A 25,838-nucleotide genomic window follows, 5' to 3' on the forward strand; every position below is an offset into this window, starting at 1 on the left:
CTGGCCCGGGAGCCAATTTGGGTCAGTGAGCACAGGGGTGATGGGAGAACGGGACTTGTCCAGGTTGGGATGGTGTGCAACTTGGTAGGGAACCTGGAGATCCCAGTATTCCTGTGCACCTGCTGCCCTTGTCCTCCTTCGGTGGTGAAGGTTGAGGGTTTGGCCACAAACATATAATACGGGAAACTCACCAAGCCGACGCAGGGGAAAAATGCTTGAGCTGCCTGAATAGGCAAATTGTGATCTGACAGATCCAGAAATTGTCTCGGAGCTAAGCCAATTTCAACTTGGATACATGGGGCAAAGTAATCTTTTGACACTTTTAACCTTGTTAACTGTAGAAACATAATTTCCATTCTGTGATTACCGCCGAAAGTATGAAAGGAAAAAAAACCTCAAATGTTAGAAATCTGAAAGGAGAAAAGATTGTCAGAACTGGAAACTGGAAGAAACACAAGCCCCTTGATCGGGCTGGACCAAACAAAGCGCGAGGAGGTGGGAGGAGAGAGGGGGGAGAGAACAACAGGTAAAAGTCAAAAAGCCAGGAATGCTGACTCCTGCCATAGCGAGAAGTTAATAGGTAAAAGGCCAGTGAACGGGTTGGAACAAACTAAAAAGAACTGAAAACTGGTGGACGATATAAGTTGCTCATCTCAATAAACCAATGTGAAATCATTAAAAGGTTAAATAAGGCAGGAAAATATCTTAGGAAGGCAGGGCTTAGGATAGTTGTGAAGGGAGGGAAAAATTCCAAAATGGAGGCAAATGAAGTGGAAGGAAAGGGGAGAAACAGGAAAGAACATGAAGGAATTTCCTTTTGCAAACTGCAAAAATCTAGAAATCTGAAATAAAGGGGTAAATTTTAACGGGGAGACAGGAAGAGGGCGGTGGGGGGGAACGCCTGACGGGAAATCAGGAAGTATGGGTTTCCCGGACGGCCTTACGATTTTGACGTAAGGACGGCTTTCATTTTTTTTTTGTAGGTTTCCCACCCGAAAGGCCAGCCGGTCTTAGATGATCGTGGGGGGGGGGGTGTCGGTCATTGTGAGGTTGCGGTTGGGTCATTGGGGGGCTCATTAGGGGCTCAGTCATGGGGGTGGGGGGTCGTGATGGGGGGTCGGAGGTCGTGCTGGGGGGGTCGGAGATCATGTTGTGGGGGGGGTCAGAGATCGTTTGTGGGGTTAAAATTTACCCCAAAGACCTAGAAAGTGGACAAGTGGCAGTCAAATCAGGCCCGGGAGTCAAACCCCTCCCCTACCCCCCCCACTGGATCTAGAACTTGTGCCAGCGATTGTGTTTTGCTCGGGGTTAAAATTGACCCTGTGATTTTGCAGGGTTTCGGTCATTGCCCTTTGTGAAGATTTGGGAGGATAGGGGCCATTGTTACCTTGTTTTCGCTTTCAGTCCTAACCTACTCTTTCCATTATTGGGGTGGTCTGGGTTTATTTGTAGGGGGGGATAGAGGGAGTTTACATCATGAGGGAGTTCAGATTGCCTGGTAAATTCCAAGGTCCAGACAAAGTCTGTACATTCTCCATTCCGACTCACATATCCATTGGTGCTTTACCTTCAGGCTGCACTGTGCCCAATGGAACGATGCACCTTTTCACAGCTAACAGTGAGAGTTGCACTGCATACATTGGATTACATAGATTCTACAGCACAGAACCAGGCCATTCGGCCCAACTGGTCTATGCCAGCGTTTATACTCCACACGAGCCTACTCCCACTCCAAGCACCTCTATTCCCTTCTCCCTCGTGTATGCATAAAGCCTCCCCTTAAATGAAGCAGTGCTATTTGCATCAACCACTCCATGTGGCAGTGAGTTCCACATTTTGACCGCTCTCTGCGTAAAGAAATTCCTCCTAAATTCTTCATTTGATCTGTTGGTGGCTATCTTTTATTTATGCCCCCTTGTCCTCGACTCATCCACATCTTACTCCACATCTTTCCCCTTACTTATCGAAACCCTTCATAGTTTTAAAGACCTCTATCATCTCTCCTCTTACTTGCTTCTGAAGGTTGGCTCCTCAGTTCACCATTTTCTTTAAGAACAAAATAATTTTCCTCCTGCTCTGTGTGTGTGTGTGTGTGTGTGTGTGTGTGTAATATTAATATATATTTATAAAAGCTCGGCTGTACATTCAGATACTTTGAGACTACTGACTGTGCAACTCAGTCCTTGAAGACACCAGCTCATTAGCCGAGAAAGACCTCAACGATTGTGTGCTTTCAGTACTGCCACGAGAATTGCTGACAAAAGATCTCAGCTCAGGTCACCTTCTAGGAAACGAGGGAATCAGGCAGCTATCAGATTCACTTCAAAGTCCAGAAATGTAGCTGACTTTGGTAACCTAAGAGGGGACTCTTGGCAGTGGATTGGGATAAAGAGCATTAACCTTCTGGCGAGCAGCGTAAATGAACACAGAACACTCTTGAAATGAAGTAATTTCTGCCTTCTCGATGTAATTTTGTATTTTCAGAATGGCAGCTTTTATTATGTTGGGCATCCTCAATTATGCATGAGAGAGAGAGTTTGTAAAGAAACACTAAAATATTTTGAGCTGCTTCAATTATTTATAAGATTGCCCTCCAATTTTTTTAGGATACTGTAAGAAACAACAAAAAGAAAAGTTGGATATCGCTTCAGACACACAGAAGTTTGTTACAATTAATATTCATCTTGCCCTTGAGGCTTCCATTGAAGTGAGTGCATCCTTCTTCAGAAGGAACTGAGGGTTGGGTTATTTTTAATGTTAATTAAAGAAGAATGAAAGCTGGTCGAAAATTATTGGTGTAATGGTTTTCCGATGAAAGGAGGAGAGCAGGACCTGAGGTCACAGATACCACTTGGTGAACGTTAAATTTAGGTCAAATACCAGAAAGAACTTCCATCACTGAAAAGGGTGACAACCGTCTGGAATATTCCGCTAGCTGAGGTAAATGGAGGTACAAACTTTAGGGATGTTCAAACCGCAGCTGAATGCCAGACTGGCTGAGTTCTGTTACAAGGAACCAGCTGCAATGGGCCGAATGGCCTTGCCTCGTCCTTGACTCTGGTGTGTCATTATAAACCTGGGTTCTCCCATTGCGATTTTTTTTATGGATTGATAGTTGTGTGAAATTGCTGTTAATGTTTCAGACCAAGAGCAAAGTCAAAAACAGTGGAACGTGTTTGAATTAGTGGGACTCTCTGAGGGAAAGAAGTAAAATGAGAGAAGAATTTTAATCCTGCATCCTTTAGGGTATGGGGCTGAAGAACTAAGTACACTTCAGAGTTTTGGAAAATTGATTAACAAGAGATGAGATGGGCAGTGCCAATGTGCTGGCAGTATGTGGACTCTTCCATTGTACCCCTCAACTCTCTCGCTATCTGAGGCAGTAAGTGGTAGCATGGTGCTTCCTCTGCAGGAGGGATAAATCATCCTTTCCACACCTTCCAGTAGCCGTTTCCAGAACAGCACAAAGATCTGGAGATAAGTCAGTGCTCACTGTCTATTATGGGGCAAAATAAGCCTTTTAACAAACAAGGAACCCAAAGCTGGTAATGTTTTTTGCATGGTCATGTGGCTCTTGGGCTGTGGCCAACTTGCACTCTTGAGTTCCACAGTTTCTCTCTTCCATCATCACACTTCTTCAATTCAGAGAACAACAATAGTGAACAATTCTTGTGACTTGAGACTCGGTGAGCCAAAAAGTGCGAGGGAACTCAGGGAAGTGATTTCTTGCCCTGTATCCTGGCCAACGTTGAGAGAGAGGTGCTGGATGAGCCTCCCCAGATATGGCAGCAGTGATCAAGTCTTGGATGGATCGAGGCTCCAAACAGGTGCTCCATTTGCTGAGTGTAGCATTTCTATAGCGCCTTTCATGACCTCAGGACGTCCCAAAGCGCTTTACAGCCAATGAAGTACTTTTGAAGTGTAGTCATTGTTGTAATGTAGGAAAACACAAATTTGTGCACAGCAAGATCCCACAAATAGCAACATGGTAATGACCAGATAATCTGTTTTAGTGGTGTTGGTTGAGGGATAAACATTGGCCAGGACTCCGGGAAGGACTCCCCCGCTCTTCTTTGAAATAGTGCCATGGGATCTTTTAATTCCTCCTGAGAGGGCAGACGAGGCCCTCATCCGAAAGATGGCATCTCCGACAGTGCAGCATTCCCTCGGGAAATCATGTATGGGTAAAAATCCCACTGCGCCCAATTCTGCCGCACATCATGGACTGCAAAAACCATGGGCTGGCAGTGCGCAATGACCCAGTTACAACAATGAAACAAATTTAGTCAAACAGGTAGAGGCAAACTTCAAACATCACTGTAGTCCTGGTGGTGAGAGCCTTTCATTAAACACTTGATATGCTGCACAGCCCACGAAGACCAGTAAGTGTTTGCATGTCTCTCTGGTATTTATCATGGCTGAGAGCATAATTAACAGGAATGTGATATTATTTTGAAGATGCGTTGCATCCTGTGGATAAAAGGTAGAGGAGATGACAGCGTCAGCGCCTGTAGTTAAATCAAAACGGCTAAAAATAGCAGCACGATCTATAAAGTACGGTGTAAATGTCACTTATCCAATTAAGTTTTGATTTGATCCTGATAAATTCTTATTATGAATTTGTAAAATAACAGCAGCCATATTTCAAAGGGGAATTCACCCCAGTCAGCCTTGCCTAATAGAGAAACAACAAAAGCAATTTTAATGAATTAAGTCCCATAACACGTCAGTTAGCTACATCGTCCTGGTCTTGTTCAAAATTGAAGCATGTTGCTTTACGTTAGGGGGAAGAAAAAGTTTTGTCAGCGCAGTCCAACTTTATTTCAGTAACTTTGATTTCTATTTGTTTTTGTGCTCATCAAAGTATCAGCACCGAGCACTTCCAGGTCAGGTACGGGTTAGATACAGAGTAATATCCTCCAGCACCGGGCACTTCCAGGTCAGGTACGGGTTAGATACAGAGTAATATCCTCCAGCACCGAGCACTTCCAGGTCAGGTACGGGTTAGATACAGAGTAATATCCTCCAGCACCGAGCACTTCCAGGTCAGGTACAGGTTAGATACAGAGTAATATCCTCCAACACCGAGCACTTCCAGGTCTGGGATGGATCAGACACAGAGTAATATCCTCCAGCACCGAGCACTTCCAGGTCAGGTACCGGTTAGATACAGAGTAATATCCTCCAGCACCGAGCACTTTCAGGTCATGTATGGGTTAGATACAGAGTAATATCCTCCAACACCGAGCACTCCCAGGTCTGGGATGGATCAGATACAGTGTAATATCCTCCAGCAATGAGCACTCCCAGGTCAGGTACAGATTAGCTACAGAGTAATATCTCCCAGCATCAAGCACTCCAAGGTCAGATACGGGTTAGATACAGAGTAATATCCTCTTTATATTTCCACCTTGCTGCTAACAACAGCCTTGACGATGGGGGTAGCACCGCAGGGTAAAGAGAGCAGAGTCAGTACCTCTGGAGGAATGGAGGGGTACCTCGAGTTGGTTTTCCCATGCTCTAATGGAGGCAGCAGCGTTATTGGCCGCAAATTGAAATAGCTGCCTCCCACTTCGCTGGCTGCCATTTTCGATGGGTGCCAATAGGCTGATTGGCAGTCCATGCCAATGGGCATCCTGAAATGCCCAGCAATCCAGTTTTCCCTCTTCTGTCCTGTACAGATCTTCCCCACAGGGAATGGAAAGTTCAGAGGGCAGAATGGAAAGTCATGATTGACAACTCTCAAACAACTGCACATGTGCAAAGGCCTTTGAACCCTTGACCATAAATTGGCGTCTCCCCGCAAGAGCTAACACTGAGACGAATCCCGGGCACACAAGCACAAAGTCACATGAGAGCTGCAAGCCTTTATACAGGAAGTGTATGTCATACCTGTGGCTGCTGCACCTCACTGAGATGTAGGTGTGATGGTACAGTAACTGTTCTCCAGATTTGATGGTCCAGAATTTGCTGCAATCTGATCAAGAAGATTTAGAATTCAGATCGCAACTGTATTTTAATGCCCAGAAGCTTTTTTAAACGTGTTCCTGTTTATGATTTCTGTATACTCAGCCCACCAGTGCCATTCTACAACGATCTAAGTGGCAGTGGAGATCTTAGCGGCTTTGATTCAGCAAACTCGATCCCACCGTTGGTTGTAATGGAGGGACGGGGCTATGATGATTAGCTGTTGAACTGTTTCAGCGAGGGAGGGCAGCGCAAGAGTCTCAGGAAATTATGGCATGGCGCAAATCATGGCTGAAGTTACTTACGCCGTCATCTCCTGGGACTTTTGCGTCGTAAGTCAGGCCCTGCGACGTTGATGTGCCGTTAGAATGGCGCAAATCTCCGGGAACTTCCGGACTGATGTTGTGGGGTGCTCCTGAAAATATTGAAAGATATCTGAAAAAATTGTGTGATTATCATTACCTCATTCAATTGCTCCCAGCTATGTAAATGATTTCTGCTGTTATTGTCGCAGAAAATTAGTTTGTTCCCATTAATGACCCAACAGAAGGAAGATCAGAAGCAATAATAGCTCATGGGAGTTTACAATTAAATCTGCTCTTGCTAGGATGGAAATAGCTAACACTGAGCTGCTTTTCCATTGAAGCACTCCTGGTGTTGAGGGTCACTTGGACCTGATCCCCAGAGACCCATTATTACTGTATCCAGTTCTGACAACAGGTCATCGACCTGAAACGTTACCTCTGTTTCTTTCTCCACAGATGCTGCCGGACTTGCTGAGTATTTCCAGCATTTTCTGTTTTTATTACTGTATCAGCTTTGTGGGTCTCGTAAGTTGCTGTCAAGTCTCCACTTAAAACCAAATCCACAGAGTCAGATCCTATCCTTTTTACTTTTCAGAACTTGCATTTCTATAGCGCCTTTCAGGACCTCAGGACATCCCAAAGCACTTTACAGCCAATGAAGTACTTTTGAAGTGTAGTCACTATTGTAAAGTAGGAAACGCGACAGCCAATTTGTACACAGCAAGATCCCACAAACAGCAATGACCAGATGATCTGTTTTCAGTGATGTTGGTTGAGGGGTAAATATTAGCTCGGACACCGTGGAGAACTCCCCTGCTCTTCTTCGAAATAGTGCCATGGGATCTTTTACGTCCACCCGAGAGGGCAGACGGTACCGTCTCATCCAAAAGGCGGCACCTCCGACAGTGTAGCACTCCCTCAGAAGTATCAGCCCAGATTCTGTGCTCAAGCCTCTGGAGTGGGGTTTGAACCCATGACCATTCTGTCTCAGAGGTGCGAGTGCTACCCACTGAACCACAGCTGACACCTCTGGAGCTCTTCTATTGTCCCCAACAGATGAGGAGTGCTTTGCTAGGCCAGCTCAGTACTCTGCTGGTGAAAGTACTGCACTTCTAGAGTTTGAAGCGAGTGGTTTGCCAATGCGTTCGACTGCATTCTTGGCCACTCTCTCTGCAGCCACCTTGGAGTGCCTAAACTTCCCTCGGGTTCAAACCCCTGATTAGCAATTTTGGATATCTTTCTTCCGTAACGCAACTATAAAAAATAAAATTACAAGAGCTGCCTAACCTAAACAGCTCATCTTGTTCCAATAATAATTGTAAAAATCCTCCTCGTGGTAAATCGAGCATTGAAACTGAGAAGACCTCAGGCACTAACTTTAAGTTGGATCAAGGTTGTGCTCTTGGGGGCGAGCCTGCGGAAGCTGTCTTCAGTCACACCATGGAACAGAATTGCAAGGAAATCCTTTCTTGGCTTGCGTAGGGGACGATCGGTCCTGAGCTCAGGCGCTGAGGGGTGACTGTAGCATTAAGTATTCTGCTTAACATCACCCTAGGGACAGTAATAAGGAGACAGCAAAGAATTACCTGCAAACAATACTGTTGCACTGCATTAGGAAGAAGTGTATGAGGAGGGGAAGAGGGCATGATCTAGAGAGGAAGGTAATGGAGAAGGGGCTGAGCAGAAGGAGAGACCATGGACTGGGAGGGGTCACCACCAGATACTGGGCTGACAGGGGAACATGGAGAGAGGGCTAGGTACCATGGGGACAGCTCGGTTGTATGGAGGTGTAAATAATTGGATATGAAACACTTGATTGCATTTATTATTAAGCAATCACTCTCTTTTATCAGTTATTATGCAATACATCTGAGGCGCTAACTCACTATCTCTCTCCACAATAAATAATGGATACTCAAGGCAGTAATCTCAGCGAGGAGTTCAGATTACAGCAGAGACGCCAAGAGCAAAATTGAAACACATTTATCTGAACATCCAGATGAGTTCACTGCCTCAAGTCACTCTGTTACCTCTACGAGAGGGCTCGATTCGATTTTTTTTGCCTTATTTCTAGTCCTGCCTGTTAGTGCTTGGCCTTATCCTCCTCATCGACAGCGAGAGCAGAACCACCATTGCTGCTAACTCGTTCAGCAATAACTTGCTGTTGCTCACGGCAGCAGACGTGAGGAGTCGTGCGATATGAAGCAGGGGGTTGCGGGGGGGGGGGGGGGGAAGGACGAGCAGGGTAATCCCGCTGCGGAGTTTGAAGGGCCTGACTGACCCTCCACACTCCCCCGGTGGGCCGAGCAAATGGCACAGTTCGAGTGTGCACGTGTATTTGGTGGGACGCCGAGGGATAGAGAATATTGACCCTGAAATGAGAGTGCACCGATTCACATGGACATCCTTCCTCCTCTATTTTAAACGGGCTAAGTGGGGCTGCAGGGACGAGTTGTCCGTCATTTATATTCACTGCAAGTCAACCCGGCAGCTTCAGTCTGAAGACTGACCGCCCTGAAGCAAAATCCTGGAGTTACCATACACTGAGACTTTAAAAGGTGTATTTCATTCCCAGCTAAAATGAATGTGCTTCTCCAACTCCCTCCTGGGAAAAGTTCGAGCTGCGATGTTGGATGTTATCTTCCAGCCCACCACCCCACCAATACATCATTTTAAACTCTCTTTGGCAATGCTTTGTCGTCCGTGAAACCTTTCTTTTAATCACTTGCTTGACTCTCTTCTCAAATGTGCTGCATGTATTACTCCATGGAAAATTTCCTAGAACAAGGAGTCCAGAGAATGATGGTAGATGTCTAATGTACTGTAAAATCCAGAGATGCAAGGTAAGAAGAAAGACTTGCATTTCTATAGCACCTTTCACGACCTCAGGATATCCCAAAGCACTTCACAGCCAATGAAGTACTTTTGAAGTGTAGTCACTGTTGTAATGTAGGAAACACGGCAGCCAATTTGCACACAGTAAGATCCCACAAACAGCAACGTGATAATGACCAGATATTCTGTTTTTTGGTGTTGGTTGAGGGATAAATATTGGCCAGGACACCAGGGAGAACTCCCCTGCTCTTCTTCAAATAGTGTCATGGGATTGTTTACATCCACCTGAGATGACAGACAGGGCCTCAGTTTAACGTCTCATCCGAAAGACGGCACCTCCGACAGTGCAGCACTCCCTCAGTCCTGCAGTAAAGTGTTAGCCTCTGGAGTGGGACTTGAATCCATGGCCTCGTGACTCAGGAGGTGACAGTGCTCCCCACTGAGCCAGGGCTGACACTGCAGGTTGATTACCAGTAATATCATCATACAGAATTAAAGGCTAGAGGAATTGCATTGGGTGGTTTTTCTTGTGTTTGCACCTGGATCGATTTCAGTAGGCCTGCTTTTAAAAAAAAGAACAATGCTTTGTCGAAAATAACTAATGAACCTTCATTCTTCCCAGTGATATATGTTTTATCTCCAAAATCACTGTGATAGTGCATCCTCAGATCAGCTCATCTTACTCCTCCCTTCCCCGCTACGAACCAGCTCAAGTACAGTAACTGACACAAAATTGAGCCTGAGGTGTCTGTTCCTCTAACTGTGCATTGTCTGGGACACATGTGACTCAGACTGGAGGTGTGTTAAGGTTAGGGTGAGCAGGAAGACAGAGTCATGGTGCTGTGCCCCATCTCAATTGGCAATGATGGCCCTCGGACTACCTGCTTTCAGTAATGAGGAGAACATAAGATATCATTAGGAATAGAGTAAGGCCTCTAGGCCCAATAAGCCTGTTACTTTTCCTTCGATCAACCCTCTCTCCCTCACAATGAAGAATTCCTCATCCAAAGCTCTGCTGCCCGTATCCCGTATCGCACTAAGTCCCGTTCACACATCAACCCCAATGCTCGCTGACCTACATTGGTTCCTGGTCCAGCAACACCTTAAATTTAAAATTCTCATCCTTGTGTTCAAATCCCTCCATGGCCTCGCCCCCTCCCTATCCCTGTAACTGCCTTGAGCCCTACAATCCTCCGAGATCTCTGCTCTCCTCCAATTCTGGTCTCTTGTGCATCCTTAATTTCCTTCGCCCCACCATTAGTGGCCGTGCCTTCAGCCCTCTAGGCCCTAAGCTCTGGAATTCCCTCCCTAAACCTCTCAACCTCTCTCCTCCTTTAAGACACTCCTTAAAACCTACCTCTTTAACCAAGCTTTTGGTCACCTGTCTAATATCTCCTCATGTGGGTCGGTGTCAAACGTTGTTTGATAATCGCTCCTGTGAAGCGCCGTGGGATGTTTTACTGCATTAAAGGCGCTATATAAATGCAAGTAGTTGTTGTTGCTTTTTCTTCGAACAGCCCCTTCCTGCCTCACAATGGAGGTCGCGCGTGTAGGAAAATCGTAAACACGTTGTTTTGGAACATTGCTACGATGTGACCAGACATGGTGGCCAGAGCAACTCTACCTCCAATATCCCTCAATCCTATTTCTCTCCAGAAACCGATTGTCCCTTGACGCCCATTTATTCTGCCCACCTTAACACGTTCGCTGGCAACATTCTACGACACAATGACCATTTCACACCTGATTGCCCTTCTTGCTCGGAACATCCTTTTCTTTTTAACTCAGTACAGAGAAAGATGAGTAACTGTAGCCATTCCAGCAGCCATGCTAACAAATGAAAGCAGACTGTTCCCAAAGATGAAGGAGACATATAAAGGACACTGCGATGCAATCATAGGGCTGTTTAAAAATTTATTGTGTGATATTGACGGTGACCAGACTCCAGTGGGCAGATGAATATTGAAAGTCTCAGAGTCCCACAGTTGCCACAAACAGTTATTTTTCCATTTCCCAGACCAGCTGGCCTTGTGGCCTGTTTCGGAGAGAGAGAGACACTGCCAATTTTGAACCAATTTGTGCTGAATTGCAAGCAGTCTTGTGTTCCAGACTCACATCTGCAAAGAATTTGGTTGAGACTTCCCGTATGCATTGAATGCGGGATCCACGAGGGCCACCAAAGGTGGAAGGCTTTTGTCCAATTGAGCTGAAAGGATCATGTTCAGATTGACAACACTGCCCAGTCCTAAAATCTTTGACGTTTATAAAAAAAAAGTGAAGAAAGTTGTTGATATTGCAAAAAAAAACCAAATCTCATCATTTCAAACATGATCATTTACGAACATACAAAATCGACGGGCAGGAAAAGATCGGCCGGTCCATCAAGCCTGCCCCACACTCATGGTGGCCGGAGCATCGTGACTGGACACTTCTCCCCCTCTGCCCCCGTTCCCCGCAGTCATGTAATCTCCTGGGAGATGCAAAAAAAATGGGGGGAAAATCCAGGGTCAATAAGGGAAGAATATACTCTGGAAAATTCCTCTCTGACCCCCTTAGGCGATCGAAACCAGTCCAGGAGATCTCAGGGGTCATGGAGTCATAGAATGATACAGCACAGAAGGAGGCTATTCGACCCATCGTGCCTGTGCTGGCTCTCTGAAAGACCAGCAGAGAAAAAAAAATTGTTATACTGAGTGTTCCGTCATTTAAAAGAAAAGGGCGACTGAATTCTATTCTATGACTTTATTATTCGGACTGAAAGGTTCAACCCCAGTAGGCTGAAGAGAACACAAACAGATTTGAATTTTATTTTGGGGGTTGGGTGGGGGGAGGTAGGAGTTTGTTATGTCGCGGTGAGTGAATGCACTAGGTGATGTGGTGCTGAGTCTTACAGACCAGGTTCAATTCTCGTTCCGGGCTGAGCTGGGTGATCTCAGCTGGGGCCTCGTTTCGAAGAGGACAATGCTCGAGGAGGAGAATGAACATCGTAAGCTCGAGGAGGACAATGAACATCGTACGCTCGAGGAGGAGAAAGAACATCGCAAGCTCGAGGAGGACAATGAACATTGTAAGCTCGAGGAGGAGAATGAACATCGTAAGCTCGAGGAGGACAATGAACATCGTAAGCTCGAGGAGGAGAAAGAACATCGCAAGCTCGAGGAGGAGAATGAACATCGTGAGCTCGAGGAGGACAATGAACATCGCAAGCTCGAGGAGGACAATGAACATCGCAAGCTCGAGGAGGAGAAAGAACATCGTAAGCTCGAGGAGGACAATGAACATCGTAAGCTCGAGGAGGACAATGAACATCGTGAGCTCGAGGAGGACAATGAACATCGCAAGCTCGAGGAGGAGAAAGAACATCGTAAGCTCGAGGAGGACAATGAACATCGTGAGCTCGAGGAGGACAATGAACATCGCAAGCTCGAGGAGGAGAAAGAACATCGTAAGCTCGAGGAGGACAATGAACATCGTAAGCTCGAGGAGGACAATGAACATCGCAAGCTCGAGGAGGAGAAAGAACATCGTAAGCTCGAGGAGGACAATGAACATCGTAAGCTCGAGGAGGACAATAAAAATCACAAGCTCGAGGAGGACAATGAACATCGTGAGCTCGAGGAGGACAATGAACATCGTAAGCTCGAGGAGGACAATGAACATCGCAAGCTCGAGGAGGGCATTGAACATCGTAAGCTCGAGGAAGAGAAAGAACATCGCAAGCTCGAGGAGGACAATGAACATCGTAAGCTCGAGGAGGAGAATGAATATCGCGAGTTTGTGGAAGAGAGAACATCGCAAGTTCGAGGAGGAGCATGAACATCGCAAGCTCGTGGACGAGAGAACATTGTAAGCTCGAGAAGGAGAATGAACATCGCAAGCTCGAGGAGGAGAATGAACATCGTAAGCTCGAGGAGGAGAATGAACATCGTAAGCTCAAGGAGGAGAATGAACATTGTAAGCTCGAGGAGGAGAATGAACATCGCGAGCTCGAGGAGGAGAATGAACATCGCGAGCTCGAAGAGGAGAAGAACATCGTAAGCTCGAGGAGGAGAATGAACATCGCGAGCTCGAGGAGGAGAATGAACATCGCAAGCTCGAGGAGGAGAATGAACATTGTGAGCTCGAGGAGGAGAATGAACATCGTGAGCTCGAGGAGGAGAAAGGACATCGCAAGCTCGAAGAGGAGAAGAACATCGTAAGCTCGAGGAGGAGAATGAACATCGCAAGCTCGAGGAGGAGAATGAACATCGTGAGCTCGAGGAGGAGAATGAACATCGTGAGCTCGAGGAGGAGAATGAACATCGCACGCTCGAGGAGGAGAATGAACATCGTAAGCTCGAGGAGGAGAATGAACATCGTGAGCTCGAGGAGGAGAATGAACATCGTAAGCTCGAGGAGGAGAATGAACATCGTGAGCTCGAGGAGGAGAATGAACATCGTAAGCTCGAGGAGGAGAATGAACATTGTGAGCTCGAGGAGGAGAATGAACATCGTAAGCTCGAGGAGGAGAATGAACATCGTAAGCTCGAGGAGGAGAATGAACATTGTAAGCTCGAGGAGGAGAATGAACATCGTAAGCTCGAGGAGGAGAATGAACATAGTAAGCTCGAGGAGGAGAATGAACATCGTGAGCTCGAGGAGGAGAATGAACATCGTAAGCTCGAGGAGGAGAATGAACATCGTAAGCTCGAGGAGGAGAATGAACATTGTAAGCTCGAGGAGGAGAATGAACATCGTAAGCTCGAGGAGGAGAATGAACATTGTAAGCTCGAGGAGGAGAATGAACATCGTGAGCTCGAGGAGGAGAATGAACATCGTGAGCTCGAGGAGGAGAATGAACATCGTAAGATCAAGGAGGAGAATGAACATCGTAAGCTCGAGGAGGAGAATGAACATCGTAAGCTCGAGGAGGAGAATGAACATCGCGAGCTCGAGGAGGAGAATGAACATCGTAAGCTCGAGGAGGAGAATGAACATCGTAAGATCGAGGAGGAGAATGAACATCGTGAGCTCGAGGAGGAGAATGAACATTGTAAGCTCGAGGAGGAGAATGAACATCGTAAGATCGAGGAGGAGAATGAACATCGCAAGCTCGAGGAGGAGAATGAACATCGTAAGCTCGAGGAGGAGAATGAACATCGTGAGCTCGAGGAGGAGAATGAACATCGTAAGATCGAGGAGGAGAATGAACATCGCAAGCTCGAGGAGGAGAATGAACATCGCAAGCTCGAGGAGGAGAATGAACATCGTAAGCTCGAGGAGGAGAATGAACATCGCAAGCTCGAGGAGGAGAATGAACATCGCACGCTCGAGGAGGAGAATGAACATCGTAAGCTCGAGGAGGAGAATGAACATCGTAAGATCGAGGAGGAGAATGAACATCGCAAGCTCGAGGAGGAGAATGAACATCGCACGCTCGAGGAGGAGAATGAACATCGTAAGCTCGAGGAGGAGAATGAACATCGTAAGATCGAGGAGGAGAATGAACATCGCAAGCTCGAGGAGGAGAATGAACATCGCACGCTCGAGGAGGACAATGAACATCGCACGCTCGAGGAGGAGAATGAACATCGTAAGATCAAGGAGGAGAATGAACATCGCAAGCTCGAAGAGGAGAATGAACATCGTAAGCTCGAGGAGGAGAATGAACATCGTAAGCTCGAGGAGGAGAATGAACATCGTAAGATCAAGGAGGAGAATGAACATCGCAAGCTCGAGGAGGAGAATGAACATCGTAAGATCAAGGAGGAGAATGAACATCGCAAGCTCGAGGAGGAGAATGAACATCGTAAGATCAAGGAGGAGAATGAACATCGCAAGCTCGAGGAGGAGAATGAACATCGTAAGATCAAGGAGGAGAATGAACATCGCAAGCTCGAGGAGGAGAATGAACATCGTAAGATCAAGGAGGAGAATGAACATCGCAAGCTCGAGGAGGAGAATGAACATCGTAAGATCAAGGAGGAGAATGAACATCGCAAGCTCGAGGAGGAGAATGAACATCGTAAGATCAAGGAGGAGAATGAACATCGCAAGCTCGAGGAGGAGAATGAACATCGTAAGCTCGAGGAGGAGAATGAACATCGTGAGCTCGAGGAGGAGAAAGAACAAGTTGATTATTTGGTGGCTTCACAAGCGTGTGGGGACCAATGAGTGGGTGGGAAGTCAGTTGCCCCATGCTGAGTGTCCACTGAGCAGTAGGTTAATGTTTTAACTGGAGCCGGGCGGTTGATGAAGGGTCACTCCCAAAGCATTCAGCTTCCCTTCACATGTTGACTGATCTGCTGAGCACTTGCAGTATTTTATATTTTTATACAGGGATTTAAGGAATATTTTATAATTTTATTTTTCTTTTCACTCAGTTATTATATTCAGCTAAAAAATTGCAGTAAATCAATTTGACAGATTGAAATGACAGAAAATCAATTGTGTATTTTTTTTGCCAATTTTCCCAGCTAAGAAAGATAGGGAGGCGAGTCCCTGACAGGCCGACTGAAGAAACAGGAGAATGTCTATTTTTTTGCCAATTAAAGGCTTGTTAATGAAATTGTACTCTCAGAAATTGTACATTCCAAAGCTGCACATTCTCACGACCTTGTTAACTAGTTGTCAATATCCCATTTTTTTGTGTTAGGAGAGGAATTTCACCTTTTATATGACTCCTGAGACAACTGTCGTATGAGAGCGGAACAGAGTGAGTTGGTTCACCCTGCCGATTTTGCCCCTCGCTGTTTGGGAGGAACATCACCTTACTTGGTTCCTCCAACTGATACCCTGAGACCAGGAATACTCTGTGTGAGAACCACTTGTGGTGGAGTGGTGCAGGGTACCAGATGGGGCTGACACAATGCAATGAGAAGGGAAGTGTGAATTTCAAAGTCTGCGTTCAGGACTGATTGAGTTAACAGCACAAACTCAGTGAGCTCATCTAACCCATCCTGTAATGGTTTGCGTTCTCCAATCTGATCGAACACAGTAGGCGGCCTGTTGTTTGCACGATCTAAGCCAAACAATTATGAAGTGACAACAGTTGGATTTAATTCTAATGTGATGTAATGTTTCTCGGAGATATATGAAAATGAATACATGGAGGCCAGGAGATGTGAGGATGGAGTTTTGCCTGACTACCTGTGGTGGTTCGGGAGCATTAAACCTCAGGAGATTAAATGGATGGGGTAGAGTCAATGATAGAGCAGACTGTACGTGATCTGTGGATAGGGTTGCCAACTCTGGTGCGATGTATTCCTGGAGGTTTCATCACATGACCTCCCGCCTCCAACCGCTCCGCCTCCACACTCCACACTCCCGCCATTGGTCGCCCGCCTGCACCAATTGGAAGGCAAACAGGCTCTTCATTACCTGATTGGATGATGCTTGACTGTCAGTCAAACAGCCTTTTTATTCTGTCTCCAATATTTTTGCAACTAATAAATGTTCAAAGAAAAAAAGATCAATTTTCTTTTAATGCCCCTATGATTTTTCTCCTGGGTTTTGCTCATAACAGTATCCTGGAGATTAATCTTCAATTCCTGGAGATTCCAGGCCAATCCTGGAGGGTTGGCAACCCTATCTGTGGAAAGAACATATTCCCTGACCATTGCGTCCGACAGAATACTTGAGTTAGGGCCTAATTATATAATAATCTTTGGTCACCTTGTATCAGCATAGACAAAGGCCTGGAATCAGGTCAGTTTCGGATTTTCCTGATTTCACATCCCACTCCGGACTCCTAGCTCAAATAATCCATCACGTTTGCTCTGTGTTTCCAAGCTCTCTTATTTACTGTGTCTGCATACTACTGAACTACCATTGAACTGCACAACACAGCACTTGTTCAAAGCCCACAACATGTCCAAGTATCTTCACTGAAGCACAGTCAGGCACATAGCAGCTTTCTGTGTGAGTGCTGAGCTCTGTAAGTTGTGTTATGGTTCTCGTCCAGATTCTAATCCTATTTGCACATAATGCCTGGTTTATTTCAAACAAAAATTAGTTTGGTGGTGACAAGTAAGAAAGTACGGATTCAGAGATGACCATTCAGTTCATCAGGCCTTTTCTTTCCACAGGTCACGTACAGTCTGCTCTATCATTGACTCTACCCCATCCATTTAATCTCCTGAGGGAAAATTCCACATAAGTACTCCTGAACCACCACAGGGAATTTAGCAAAACTCCAGCACATTCACCCATCCTCAATCTCCACTGTTCAACCCTGGTCTGTTGCCATCCACAGACAACATTCTCTTCTGCCTACAGAAACCATTGCCTCCCATCGAATGCTTGAGTTGGGGCCTAATTCAGTAATATTCCCTGATCACATGTTGGTGAAGCACCAGATAGCTGCAGAACTTTAACAACCTATGAAGCCTAGAGTAACATCTCGGGCTGGATTCTCCTCTTCTGGGTGGATTCTCCTCTTCTGACTCCACCCTGACGCCAACCCATTTCCCTGGGTCATAGGTCATCTTGATTTACATGGCGAGCTGCCAGTGGAATTCCTGTCACCAAGAAGGAGACCACCAGTGTCCCGGTCGTAAAACTCTGGCATCCCCGCAACAGATGAGGCAACTGGGCATTTAGAGGAAATTGCCAGCTTTGTAGGCCTCAGCAGAGACTGAGGCCTACACCAGACAGGTAAGTGAGGCCAGATTGGAGGGAGAGGAGGCCACAACAAGGCCCTCTCCCTCCATTGGGGGAACTTCAGAGTTGTTATTGCTGTTTCCCAGGACAGGGAGGCAGATGAGACAAGAAGCTTTTGCATCTGATTTACAGCCTTCCAAATTTTCCGGTTATTCCTTTTAATGACCAGAAAATTGGGAGGGCTACGAGTTAGGCGTGCGGACCACCCCCGCCCAGATGTCCGTTCTGCCCTCCAACGGAGCGAGGCTCCGCGCCGGGAGCCCCAGCTCCATCCAGAACGCCACATTCTATTGCCCCACACAATCTGTCAGCAAGGCCACGGGAAGTTGCCGAGAATTATGGTGAGGCAGTGCATCATTGCCACCGGTGTTCTGCGGTGTTTCTTTGTGCAGTGCTTATTGCACAGTCCTTGTTTTTTTATTTTCATGATTCATCATATTGTTTACTGCCAATATCTGTATCCAGTTACCCTAAAACACCGAGATATCAGACACCCTGATATAATGCCAGGAGTACAGATCCAGATCTATTCGACCTGTAAACCTGCAACACTCAGGGATATTCTTGTCACAGAAGGGCTTCACCCTGGACAGAGGCAGCAATTTACTGACTTCCATTCCCAACCCCCACCCAAAGTTCCATGAATAAAGTCATGATCACTTGCATTTTTCTGCCGGTCTTCATCATTTTGTTTTATGCAGGTACAAAAGTACATCAGTCCTCAACTGAATTTTATCCTAATTGTTTGGACCGTAGACTTACTTAATGTGCAGCAATTTATCCACAGACAGTCTATGTGGAGCAAAACCCAAGTATGTAGAGCAGCGATGCTTGTAATACGGCCCAGTGGTTATTTGCAGGACCACCTCTACTTCACCTCTTGCTGGGTGCAGTTCTACAGGCTCTGGCCATCTCCCCAGTACCTCACCCAAGTGACGAGTCTTCCATTGTGAGCCTGGATGATGAGTGTCAGTGGGCTGTTTGACTGCAGGGGATAACTTGACCCGACGTCCACAGATGCTCAGAGATTCCAGCAGGAGGCGCTGGTTGGGACTGTGACGAACACTGAGGGAAAGTCGGCCAGTGGATGACCTGTCGTCATAGAACCTTTTCTCTATTCGCACTCACCCGCTGTGCGTTCTGTTTAAATCATGTAGCCAGACCCATTTCAGATGTTGCAATCTTATTTATTTCTCCCACTGAGTACTTGCTTCAACAACAGCTGAGCAAATACCTTACTGTGCTAGAGCAAAGGGAAATGGGATTTGAGACGCACTCACGTTAAAAAAGATATCGAGGCACTGGAGAAGGTGCAAACTAGATTTACAAGGATGATACCAGGACTGAGAGGGTATACTTATCAGGGAAGACTAAACAGGCTGGGGCTCTTTTCTCTAGATAAAGGTCTTTAAAATTATAGAGGAGTTTGATAAGGTAGACGTAGAGAAAATATTTCCACTTTCGGGGGAATCCAAAACTAGGGGCCATAAATATAAGATAGTCACTAATAAATCCAATAAGGAATTCAGGAGAAACTTCTTTACCCAGAGAGTGGTTACAATGTGGAACTCGCTACCACAAGGAGTGGTTGAGACGACTAGTGTAGATGCATTTAAGGGGAAGCTGGATTGGTACATGAGGAAGAAGGAATAGAAGGATATGCTGATAGGGTGAGATGAAGTAGGGAGGGAGGAGGCTCGTGTGGAGCATAAACACCAGCATAGACCAGTTGGGCCAAATGGCCTATTTCTGAGCTGTAATTGCTATGTAATTCTGTGCATTAGTCAGAAGCTGACTCCCAATGACACTAGCATTTAATGGTAATATGGTGCATAGCTGGACCCAAGTATAGCCCTTGCTTTGCATTATAGTCCATATGACTTTTACAGTGAGGAAGAAGCACCTATTACATTAATATCAGGTCTTTTTATTTCCATATTTATGCCCCTTTCTGCCTTCCTCTCTTGAAAGTGCTGACTCTGGCTGCAGGTTAGTCCCATGGGTACCTGCAGCCCTACAGGACCTGGCCCTAATGGCTATTCCCCAGCTGCAAACCTGGACAGTGAGTTGTTGGCAGGCTATTTCCCCATGGACGGCATCACCTCCAGGCCCAATTCTGTCCTGACTTCCACTCGTGTCTGAACATTCCAGCAGTGGTCGGTGAATGGCACTCAGGAGCTTGAACCCTGGCTGATTATCTTTCCTCCTTCGATAGCCCAGGCTACTTGTAGCGTCAGAACCGTCACTCCCACTTGGATCAACTGCGTGAAATTGTGTCCAGTTTGACTGCCTTGACAACGAGAAGAAATCTCAAGTTGCCGTCAACCCGTTTTAGAATTTAACAGGGTCAAGGGTGGTACAGTTTGTAAAGGGAAAGAGGGAGGGCTGTCACACTGCCAGTACAAATTCTATGACAGCATGGGACTTTGACAAAACAGTGTGACAGAGAACATGGTACAGTGAATGAAACTGATTGAAATTAACACGTAGAGCAGTGGAAAATAGGGCTGCCAACTCTCCAGGATTGCTCTGGAGTCTCCAGGATATTGAACATTAATCTGCAGAAAAATCATTGGGAATGTGGGATTCAAAACCCCTTTAACAAAAGACATTTGAAGGAAAGGGTTAACTGTACCCCTTTTAAACAAAGACATTTGAAAACCTGCAAACACAGTAAAGTAGTAATTGTGTTCTCGCAAATCCTGTTTTTCCCTCAATGACACTGAAGTCATTGGAGGAGTCTGAATTTCGGGATCGAAGACATTGTATTGCGGATAGATATCTAGATTATTAAATAAATAAGCTAGATGGATAATATTGAGCTTAAAGCTTTGTCAGGCTTTCAAAACACATGGGCTTTTGGAAACACAAGCTTTTCAACACAGCAGGGGGGTAATGAAAGAAAAGGCAACAAAGACATACATCAAAGGCTTCGGATCGGGAAGCAATTATAGGTATGAAAAGGCATTGGCTCTTTTATTCCTATCTGGTAGGCTGTTCAAAGAGCTGGGAGTTGTGAAACATCAAGTGGTATTGCATCCAATATATGGTCAAATGGGATAAGGAATGGATTTGAAGCAATCAAAATTGGAGACGTAAGGACCATTAAGAATGTCTGGGTGTAGAAATGTAAGGGGCTACCTCTACATGAAAGGCCTTAAACAAAGACAGTAAAGGGGCCTTTTACAAACCATGTTTCGAGCACATGGTCTTTTCTACATCAAAGGGTCTCCGGTCACATGATCAAAGCCTAAACTGTCAATCATTGGGGTATGTTAATGATTGGGGCATAGCAACAGAGAGCGATTGGATAAAAAGAATGACCATCCCCTATCCCACATCCTATTGGTAAAAAAACAATATAAAAAGAGGACTTTGAGAGAAGAACAGCCTCTTCACCACCCGGCAGTCACAAGGAACGCACACTGCAGTCAAACATCACGCAAGAAGAGGTGGACCTCAAGTTCTGAAGAGCTGATCACCCTTCAGGCCCGATGAGCAAAAGCCTTGGTTTAAAGGTTGTATATGTATTAATGATTTGCCTGATGTGTGTATGAATAGTTAAGTCATTACATATTAATGTTGTGAATTATTAAATGTATAACGGGATTTTATAAAGGAAAGTCATTTTGTATAGTTTGATTTTGCTTCATGAATGCTCGTATTATGACCATGTGCTTGAACCATGGATTATAAAAGGCCCCTTTACTGTCTTTGTTTAAGGCCTTTCATGTAGAGGTAGCCCCTTACATTTCTACCCCCAGACATTCTTAATGGTCCTTACGTCTCCAATTTTGATTGCTTCAAATCCATTCCTTATACCATTTGACCATATATTGGATGCAATACCACTTGATGTTTCACAACTCCCAGCATAATAATTACTAAGTAAATAATTACTTTTGATTAACGAAACTACCGTGAGTGAGGGTGACTTTCTTTGCTTGACTATTCGTCCAGTGTCCAAGAATCACACAAAATAAGGAATTCCCTACAAGGCATTAAAAAGAAATCTTTTCTTCAAACACTTTTGTTTATTGGGGGGGGAAGGCTGTTTTCTATCTCTGTAACCTCCTCCATCCCTCCAATCCTCTGCGATCTCTGCGCTCCTCCAATTCTGGCCTCTTGCGCATCCCTGATTTTCAGCGCTCCACCATTGGCGGCCGTGTCTTCAGCTGCCTGGGCCCTAAGCTCTGGAATTCCCTCCCTAAACCTCTCCGCCTCTCTCTCTCCTCCTTTAAGACGCTCCTTAAAACCTACCTCTTTGACCAAGCTTTTGGTCACCTGCCCTAATATCTCCTTACGCGGCTCAGTGTCAAATTTTGTTTGATAATCACTCCTGTGAAGTGCCTTGGGACGTTTTACTACATTAAAGGCGCTATATAAATGCAAGTTGTTGTTTGGCGGGGTGGGTGGAGGCAGGAGGTCACGTGATGGAATCTCCAGGAATACGTCCAGCCAGAGTTGGCAATCCTGGTGGAATAGGGAACGTCTCAGAGGACTGAAATTCTACAGAATAACATGGATATGGAGAATGCTAGAAAGCACCCTCATAGTGGAAAATTCTATGCTCAGAGGGTTAACCCCTTGAGGACCACTGCAGAATGACAGTGTAGTGATATGTCTTCACTCTTTAGCGAATGCTGCAAAAGGATATCTGGTCTACGACCCTCCAGTTTCTATCTGATAGCTGAACATTTAGAGAGTTGTCATGTTAAGGGTTAAGAGATGATGGTGCTTTGTGATCAATGGGGGAGAACAAATACTTTCTCACTAAAAGCTGCCAGTGTATGTAAGGAACTGTCCTGTGCTGCATTTTCAATACTGTTGGAATTATGGGCTGCTTAACTCTCAAACGCAGCCCTTGCTGAAGTTTTCGAGCAGTTTTGGATTGTAATCCTGTGTAAACTGGGCTCCCCTGGCGAGTGCAAGTTTGTAATCGATGCTGTCAGCAAGATATAAATCAAACGCAGGCTTCAATTGTTGCTAACGTTCTGTGAGATGCTGCTTTCAATGAAGTTTCTTTAATATCCTTGATCTTGGCACTTGACTGCTCATTACTCAAGACCCTTCCTCAATGAATAGTACAGAAAATTGGTCAACAGACAGCAATTACAGGACGATAAATCTCAATTGCAATGAGAGGCTGATGCATCACCTTTCAGATTTTGACTCATTAAGAAGATTGAACTCTTTGCTGAGGCTATTTTGGGAGAGGGAGAGAAGAGTGGGAAAGAGACTGAGAGACTCGTGTGTTTTATTTTTCCTCTCCACCCTTCTTGCCGTGCTGTTTTTTTTTCACGAGTGATATCTGGAAGGTACGAAATGCCTCGAGAGCTTGTTTAGAAAGAGAGGGTGCGTCGGAGATTTAGGTTGTCATGAGAGTTCTATATGAACCTGGCTACAAATTGAACGCTGGATCAGGGCTCTGTGATGAGGCAGCAGTGCCAAGTCCACTGATAAAACCCCTCCCTACAGTCAGTTGGGACGGGCTCCTTATAAATTATTAAGCTGCTCATCATCCTGGCTCCAGTACTCTCTGGCAGCATGAACATATAGCACAGTACTTCTTCAGTGGAGCTGACTGGGACTATTGTGCAACAGAGCAGCTTAAGATTATATCCAATGCCTTTTTAACTTCCTGCAGTACGTAATGATTTTTCCATTTACTGATCGAAATGCATCTTATTAATTTGACTATGTGACTACAAGATATTTCGACATCAAAACTGTACTTTTTTTAAAAAAAAACATATTTTAGAGGCAAATCGATACTGCTAGTCTTGGGAATTTAAAAAAAAACAGCTTCCCTTCCGTGTGTTTATTCAGAATGCCTGTCCAGATATTTTGCACTATTTCGTTTGCGGCTGACGATGAGAAGGGAGAGGAGAAGAACAGAGAGGAGAGTTTCGATCAGTTTTCCGATGAGGAGGAAGGCCAGTCGAACGTGATCAGCCTCACTGCTTTTGCCGGCAATTCTAACCTGCACGGAGTGAACCATATTTTTGTCGAAGGTGGCTGTGGAGTCCGGCAAGTCCTGTGGGGCTGTGCTTTCCTCTCCTCTCTTGCCATTTTTCTGTACCAGGTGGTTGATCGGATTATGTATTACCTGGAGTACCATCACATCACGGCTCTCGATGAGATCGATAGCCCCTTCATGTACTTCCCGGCTGTAACCCTCTGTAACTTTAACAGATTCAGACGCTCCAAGATCACTTACTTGGACTTGGCCTTTGCTGGCTCACTAATGGGGTACACCGAAGACATGGATCTAGGATTCCAACTGGCACCGTCGGTCGGGAATGATGGCTCGCCCTTCAGCATGTACGAATTGTTCAACAGGACAAGCCATCAGTTGGAGGACATGCTAAAGGAATGCAAATACCGTGCGCAAGAATGTGGCCCTGAGAACTTCACTGTGGTAAGTCAAGTTTACTCGACAAAGGATTCAGTGATTCCTGCCACTAGGAGACCCTTAAACTTCGGAGATAGACGTTCCCTTACTTTGTTACGTCAATCGCACTCTTATTTTGTTCCTGTTTGCGACCCTGAGTTACGATCCTTGATCCTTGCTGAGGTTTATAGGTAAATAATGTAACTAATGCCTAATAGTTCCTGTCTAAAAGTCACCCTCCACTCCAAGGCATCGGTTCCATTGCTTCAGTGACAATGACACCACTGGGTGAAGTTCTCAGAGGAGTAGGAAGTCTGGAGTGGCACCGGTTCCCTCTTAGCAGGGAAAGAGTTTCTCTCAGCGCTATTACCAGAATTAACAGGGAAATGGCAGAGAACATTTCATAATGAATGAGTAACATAATCAAAGTGATTTCACCACTGACGTTTAGATCCACTTCCAATTCAGTGTCATTGGTAGCATTGCATTCCTTGTGTCAGCCATGGCTCAATTGGTTGCACGTTTTTTTTATTCATTCATGGGATGTGGGCGTCGCTGGCGAGGACGGCATTTATTGCCCATCCCTAATTGCCCTTGAGAAGGTGGTGGTGAGCCGCCTTCTTGAACCGCTGCAGTCTGTGTGGTGAAGGTTCTCCCACAGTGCTGTTAGGAAGGGAGTTCCAGGATTTTGACCCAGCGACGATGAAGGAGCGGCGATATATTTCCAAGTCGGGATGGTGTGTGACTTGGAGGGGAACGTGCAGGTGATGTTGTTCCCATGCGCCTGCTGCTCTTGTTCTTCTAGGTGGTAGAGGTTGCGGGTTTGGGAGGTGCTGTCGAAGAAGCCTTGGCGAGTTGCTGCAGTGCATCCTGTGGATGGTACACACTGCAGCCACAGTGCGCCGCTGGTGAAGGGAGTGAATGTTTAGGGTGGTGGATGGGGTGCCAATCAAGCAGGCTGCTTTGTCCTGGATGGTGTCGAGCTTCTTGAGTGTTGTTGGAGCTGCACTCATCCAGGCAAGTGGAGAGTATTCCATCACACTCCTGACTTGTGCCTTGTAGATGGTGGAAAGGCTTTGGGGAGTCAGGAGGCGAGTCACTTGCCGCAGAATACCCAGCCTCTGACCTGCTCTTGTAGCCACAGTATTGATACGGCTGGTCCAGTTAAGTTTCTGGTCAATGGTGACCCCCAGGATGTTGATGGTGGGGGATTCGGCGATGGTAATGCCGTTGAATGTCAAGGGGAGGTGGTTAGACTCTCTCCTTGTTGGAGATGGTCATTGCCTGCCACTTGTCTGGCGCGAATGTTACTTGCCACTTATCAGCCCAAGCCTGGATGTTGTCCAGGTTTTGTTGCATGCGGGCTCGGACTGCTTCATTATTTGAGGGGTTGCGAATGGAACTGAACACTGCAATCATCAGCGAACATCCCCATTTCTGACCTTATGATGGAGGGAAGCTCATTGATGAAGCAGCTGAAGATGGTTGGGCCTAGGACACTGCCCTGAGGAACTCCTGCAGCAATTCCCTGGGGCTGAGATGATTGGCCTCCAACAACCACTACCATCTTCCTTTGTGCTAGGTATGACTCCAGCCACTGGAGAGTTTTCCCCCTGATTCCCATTAACTTCAATTTTACTAGGGCTCCTTGGTGCCACACTTGATCAAATGCTGCCTTGATGTCAAGGGCAGTCACT

At 45.9% G+C, this 25,838-nt stretch overlaps 1 protein-coding gene across 4 annotated transcripts in view; it reads left to right on the forward strand.

Moving 5' to 3' along the window:
* Window positions 1–25,838, forward strand: part of asic1b (acid-sensing (proton-gated) ion channel 1b) — a 626,564-nt gene that overhangs the window by 376,210 nt on the left and 224,516 nt on the right. Inside the window, exon 1 of one of the 4 annotated variants that reach the window (XM_067976676.1) lies at window positions 23,247–24,168. The exons of 1 other annotated variant lie outside the window; for it this stretch is intronic. In XM_067976676.1, coding sequence (XP_067832777.1) covers window positions 23,578–24,168 — 591 coding nt within the window. In that variant the 5' untranslated portion in view covers window positions 23,247–23,577. Of the gene's footprint in view, window positions 1–23,246; window positions 24,169–25,838 lie in introns of those variants that run through there. 2 more of the 4 variants (XM_067976675.1, XM_067976672.1) reach the window with 2 other exon arrangements.

This window comes from Heptranchias perlo, chromosome X (genome assembly GCF_035084215.1).
Source record: "Heptranchias perlo isolate sHepPer1 chromosome X, sHepPer1.hap1, whole genome shotgun sequence".
NCBI classification, from domain to species: Eukaryota; Metazoa; Chordata; class Chondrichthyes; order Hexanchiformes; family Hexanchidae; genus Heptranchias; species Heptranchias perlo.